Source organism: Amblyomma americanum, chromosome 2 (assembly GCF_052857255.1).
Source record: "Amblyomma americanum isolate KBUSLIRL-KWMA chromosome 2, ASM5285725v1, whole genome shotgun sequence".
Lineage (NCBI taxonomy): Eukaryota > Metazoa > Arthropoda > Arachnida > Ixodida > Ixodidae > Amblyomma > Amblyomma americanum.
Window position 1 is genome coordinate 5645603 of NC_135498.1, and position 6372 is coordinate 5651974.

The following is a 6372-nucleotide window of genomic DNA, read 5'->3' on the forward strand; positions in this document are numbered from 1 at the left end:
CTTCTCTCTGTGCGGAGAGAGGGCAAATAGTTTTCTCGATCCTCGCTCTCTCGTGTTCCATTTTCAGGTGCGCGCCATTCGCGGCGTCTGGGTGGACGGGGTCAACTCGGGGGGATCCAGAAACAACCTGAGTTCGTTCAGCACCAATCCGCAGTACCTCCTCTCCATCAGGCCCGCAGTGGGCGACCAGGGTGAGCAAACCGGCTCCTGCCACTCGGCACACGTCTGCTGGAGATTCTCACCTGGCTCGGAAGCGGTGCTTAGCGTAGCTTCGGGGAATCTGTCCACCCCAACGTTTTCACTGCGTTTGTACAAGCCTTGTGCGTATTTATACAACTCGTTTGGCAGAGGAACTGAGGTAAACTCAACGAGGTATGTTTTCAGCGGACGAGCTTAAAAGTTCGAAACGTTTTTGGGAAGACAACTCAAAACTTTTCTGGCCTTCTTCAGAGGCGGAGATGTGACGCCGATAGTTGCAGCACACCCAATCCTCCCGCACCCCCCCTCCTCGTGAGTGCACCGGCTTCCAGGCCCACCTCTGCCGTATGTGAGCACAGGGTCGGAACGTTGGCTAGCGAAGTGAGGCTGCTCTCCAGCCACTAGTTTAGTTTGGGCGGTCAAGATTTCCATTTTTCCTGACCTCTCTCCACCACGAAAACACAGATGGTATATTACTCCTGAGCAAGTCCGTCATAAAACTATCACGGTTGAACCTCTGCGGTTAAAAGTGCCACGCTTGATATTCATATATTAGTTGTTAAACAGCGAATAAATATCGTTCCGTTTATGTGATGTGTCCTTCATAAAAGACAATGACTCGAAGTGCATAACCTCCGCCAAAACAGATCACTTGCTCCTGGACCTTACGTGGGGCACACACTGCATAACAGGCTGTGTAAAGTGCGCAAGCTACGCCCGGTAATATCAGTGCCCCTTTCATTTGTTTCCTGCGGATCGGAGAAGGGAAAATATATGTGGTGAGTTCACAACAGCTCTGCTTAGATGCGTGCAAGTCCCTTTAATTTCGTAATGCCCGTCGTATTACAAGCAATACTGAGTTCCAAAATATCAATAATATTCATTTCTGCTCCTAGGACTACATGCATTCCTAACATAAAGTAATTAACGGTCTTTTACAACATATTAACCGAAGCGAGGTCAAAGTCTCAGCCGCCAGGCATGCAGGACGCCTTCTGGAAAATAAATTCATCCAAATGCTCATCCTAATTGAATGTGGGCTAAAATTCTTCGGTCGCAATGCTGCATTGGCTGGTGAGGAAGCAGATTTTATTTTGCTCTCGATTTACGGTTGTGCCTGCGTAATTGCGCCCATTTATATTGTCCTTAAACATTGAGAAATCATCAAAATTAACTAAATGTAATTGTGCTGTAGTCGTCTTTCTCTTTGTGATTTTCCCACTTTTTTACATTTATGAAATGAAGAGACCGTGAGAAAATCCTGGAAATTCACAACTTTTACCCTACGACTCAAGATGATGAAAAATAGAAATTCAACCGAACAGTCTGCGAGTAAGATTCCGGTTGGCAAAGTGGATGGGGGCTGCCTACCACCGTGTTCTTCAATGACTTGCCGATGTTCTCGAGAGCCTCTTTTTACGCGAGTGATGGCATCCTGTGTGGTCGCAGGGGACGCAGCGGCGGCGGAGGAGTCCACGGTGAGCGTGGTAGTGGCGCTGATGCAGGTGCACCCGCCGCACAACGCGTTCATCACGCGGAACCGCCTGCGCATGCACCAGATAGGCTTCGTCATATATCACGTGAGTGCCGGTAGCGCCCCATCACCGAAGTTGAAATTCTTCAGTGCGCTGTTCTTTGATTAGAAGTATTTTCCTGGCAGCGAAGCGCACACTGTTAAAATATCCGTTATTTTCACGAAATACCCTGCAGTGTGAAATGAACCTTCTTTTAGGGTTAGTGAGCTTTTTTACTTGAAGCTGTATTTCGTACTTTTACTTCATTTTCACCTGTACCACGTGTGCGCGTGATGATAAATAGGTAAGCATTGAAGAGACCGATGAATGGATACATTGCAGAGAGCACGCTTTCAAGAGCGCAAGCACGGGAGGCGCATATTGTGTGCTCATTTACCTTGTCATAATCTATCATGCGGGGTTCCCGGAATTTTACAGGAGGGCCATTGCACTTCACACTCGCAATGATGTTACACTGCCGTGAACAGCGGGCTGTAGAAGTGTAGTTGCGTTACGAACAGGGTTCTATAGTGACGCCCTGTATTCTCGCCGGTACGCGTCAATGCCCTGTTACCGGCCTACTTTTTCTCTTGCCGAGTGCAGTTTAGCACTAAAGCACATCACGTGAGATCGACAACTTTACTTTTCCTTCTATAAATGCCCTCTCCTCCCACATATCTCTTTCTCTCGAGATTCTGTGCACGAAAACCAACCAAGTGAAAGGAACTACCGCCAGCCCAGCCTCTTTCCACATACAATCGCAGTATACTAACTGGCTTTGACATAGTCGCAATGGGTACGCCTAAAAATAATTTTTACGCTGGAAAAAAGTAAGCCCTGTTCTTGCATTATAAATGGCGGTGCTCGATAGGCCAGTATTATTTCTGGCTATAAAATGGTACTTCGTTCGGAAAGGAAGAGCGAGCGGTGAAGTCTCCTCGCTGCAGGCGCCAGACCAGTTCCGGCGGCTGCCGTTAGAGCACTTCGCGCGCACCCCGGACGTGGCCAACTCCGGGGCGTACATCAACTACCGCGAGGTGTTCGGCCGCTTCGAGCTGCGGCCGGGCCACTACGTCATCATCCCGGCCACCTTCGACTCGCACTGCCCTGGAGCGTTCATGATACGCGTGTACGCGAGCAGCCCTTTCCAACTCAGGTGACTGACTCATAAAACGTCCCTGCACTGCACCGGTTATCTGGTCTCGCCACAACCTTGGAGATGCCTCGCACGGCCTCCAACAACTTTGCTGCCAATATTTCTTTTGGCTAAGATATTTTTTTGCCGTAATCTTGGAGATAAACCATTATTCGTAGCTTCACTTTTATTATACCAATGTGTACCGAGGGCTACCATCTAAGTAACATATTCTTAATGCCAAAATGAGCTTTCAGTGAAACATCAACTTCTGCGGTTTTCTGCAAATACGACGTTGTTCTTTATTCTATTCACTGGTGGACACAGGGCAAGAACGACGACAGACGCAAGAGAAGGGGACACCCCTTACAAAAATCTCTTTAGACAGACTATAGACTGCCTGTAGACTTCTGTCTATTGTCTATAGACTATGAATAAACCCTAGACATACAAATACTTTAGACAGTCTATAGACAATCTATAGATTTTTGGTCGTACAATTTTAGAAGACTTTTTTCCATAGACAGTCTATAGACTATGAATAGACAAACAGAAATATCTATAGGAAGACAATAGAGTCTATGAGAAGTCTATAGACTGTGGACTATTTTTGTAAGGGGTAGCACACAGACGACTTGCGCTAAGTCATCTTCACTTCTGTTCGTCGTCGTTTGTGCACTGTTTTGATCCTGTGTGTTTAGTGTACACCAGCCAGACCAAATCGCATTTCTACTGACGTGGTCTTTCACGTTTGCTGTCGCGATCGTTCCCACTCAAAGGGAGCTCCACTGAACGGAAATGGCGGAGCCTGGTGACCCCAGTCGGCGAGAGCGAAACTCCTGAGGCTCCTTGTGGGGGGACGCCAAGCCGAGTCAGCTGCCAGGTTTCCTGCACTGCTCAACGCAAGGCAAGTGCATGGTGCACAAGCAGGGGTAGCGATCTTGACACAACAAGGAGCCCAAAATGTGGGCATTTCGCGGACTGCACGCGGATTCGCCATATCTTATTTGGAATACACACACAAACACACGATGAGGGTGCCAAGCAAGGATAGGGAAAACGTAAACGAGAGAGGGACGCAATCTTCATTTAAGATTTTTGTAGTATACACGAAAATGTACGGATAGGTTTTGCGAGAAATAATGATTCGCAACAGAAAGTGCTTACAAGCGGAGCCCAATCTTCGACAGTAACCCTTTTACAGCGTTCGCTGTACGGGCGATTTTCTCTGGGGCATGATACAGCCTTTACCTCCTGCATTCACGAGCTGGTCAATGGTAATGTCACTAAGGTGGGCTTGAGCCACAGAGATATATAGGCCATGAGTGCACACATTGTCGAGAAGCCATGCTGCGCTCATTATGCCAATGTTGAGGTTGGGCTCGAAGTATCGGCGCAGTCATGGGAGCAATGGATAATTATCAGCTATCGTCTCAAGGGAGAGGGAAAACTATTGTTCTTTTTGCTGTGACTTCGACACCACCTTCGACGCATTTGATTGATGAAAAGTCCCGGGCCATATTAGGTCAGTGACGGAAAACAAGGACGCGTGGACGGAATGCCGGTCAGCTTTGGCGACGCAAGGCAGCAAGGCCCCAATACCAGGCGCCTAGCGTTCTCTGGCGACCCAGGCCAGCTGCAGGAGGGATCGTGGGTACTGCCAGCAGGCTTTCTGGGAAAATGGCTCAACCACGAGTGTGGCATTCGTCCTCATCCGCGAAATCAGGGTAGCGGTGGATTCCACGGTGCCATTATAGAAGCTTACCTGGATGTAACTGTAGAGAAAACTCGTGCATTCATAAGCGAACGCTGCCTAAGCGGCCGCGTACACTACTTAGCCGCTTAGGTGGGAGGATGGGTTGTCCAGGTGCGCCATAGGAAACTTAGGAAGGGGAACAAGTAGCCGGCAAAGAAGCCTCAGCATGAGGCGTGTCAGGAAAGTAAATATACAAAGGCCAGCATGGTTGTGGAGCATATTTTATTTGAGGAAGAAGAAGAAAAAGAAATAATATTCAGAAATGCTTCTCGATGACAGCAGTGTGGGCCGCTCCAGATTTCTCCTAGACCATAGCCCCCATGGAGACAGCCGCCGCACAGGCTCGGTCTACAAAGGTGAACTGGTCCTCCAGGACAGTCCTGGTCAAGGCCGCCTCCCTCTGCTCCAATGTGAGACATGTGTGAAGGCGCTTAAGGTTTACGTTGGCAGGCACACGTGGTGTGGAACAGTGTATTACATTTATTCATTTTCTCAAATATTTGCTGCCATTATCATCAACACGCTTGTTAAGCCTGGGAACCAGCTTTTGTATACCTTGGTCAGAGGTGTCTCTCTTAAAAGGTGGAAAACAGCACAAAAAAGCGTGGACGGGAAGAAGGTGACACGGACACGCGCTTTTAAGTTATGCACCAACTATAGCAACAAGCTTTACTACAGATGTCTCTCGTCTCTCGTGCAAACCCCTCTTGACTTCTCATGTCAACTCCTTGCTATCCGCGTACCAGGTCCGGGCTATACAGAGTATGTTCCAAGACCTCCCTCTGGAATCTTGCCAGAAGCGAAGCGGTTGCCTGGCCAGTGTGGGCACAAGCGTTCTCGTAAAGCAGGCCTATGCCACTTCTCAGAGTTCATCTTCGTTTACTTTAAATGATCCGCCGTAACTCGCGGCTTCACAAATCACACTCTTCGACGGATTCAGAAAAAGTTTATGCATCCCCTCATCGTCACACGGTTGTTATAACAAACTTCACCTTCAATTCTGTGAAGAAGTCATTAAAAGAAATAGAGGGTCTCCACATTCTTGTTTCGTTGTGAAGACCCGTTCTGCATCCAGACAATTCACAGCACCTCTTCGCCACGCGCTGTCAATTCACAATATCTCCATAAACAGCAGAAACATTTGAGTGAATCTTCGCCAATGGTTCGCATCGTACGCGCATGCTGGCAGCGGATCACGGATCGCACCTGACATCTAGCGGGAGCCTGGATCAGCGCAGATATCTCTTAAACATGCCACTCGGCCAGGTGCGGCCAGAGAACCGCTAACTATAGGGGAAGGAGGCATAAGGTGCAACGTTTATGGCAGCGCGGCCACCTCTCTACCTCTCTGTTTAAGACTTATATGCCAGCGCGCATTGTATTCTTACTTTCCATAAACTTTCGTAGAATCGACGGACTTCTGTATGTGGCAATGTATTTCCGCAGCAGCTGCACGCTGTGTTCAAATTCGCCGTGCTTGATGCAACCATATTTCTACTGGGCTGTGGTAATAGTGTTTAAATTCGAGGATTTTATACAGGCGTCTTGCTGCGCATTAGCGGCACATAATGCACCTGTGCTCAACCAAGCTGGAAACAGTGAAATAATAGATATCTGAAATTATATAAAAAATTATGCTCAGTTCCTATCACTCAACACAGTGTGATTACGAGTGCCAGTGGGGGTCAACGCTTTCACCAACAATGGAAACATTTCTGTCGCCCTGCAGTCGCTCAAGGCGCTGTCGCAAAAGCTCCCATCCGGAGGAG

The 6372-nt window shown here is 48.2% G+C and overlaps 1 protein-coding gene across 1 annotated transcript in view; it reads left to right on the forward strand.

Moving 5' to 3' along the window:
• Positions 1-3754, forward strand: part of LOC144120473 (calpain-A-like) — a 40258-nt gene extending 36504 nt beyond the window's left edge. Inside the window, exons 9-12 of the mRNA XM_077652899.1 lie at positions 68-191; positions 1648-1778; positions 2660-2868; positions 3627-3754. Of these exons, the coding sequence (XP_077509025.1) occupies positions 68-191; positions 1648-1778; positions 2660-2868; positions 3627-3639 (477 nt within the window). The 3' untranslated portion in view covers positions 3640-3754. The remainder of the gene's footprint in view (positions 1-67; positions 192-1647; positions 1779-2659; positions 2869-3626) is intronic.
• The last annotated feature ends 2618 nt before the right edge of the window (positions 3755-6372 follow it).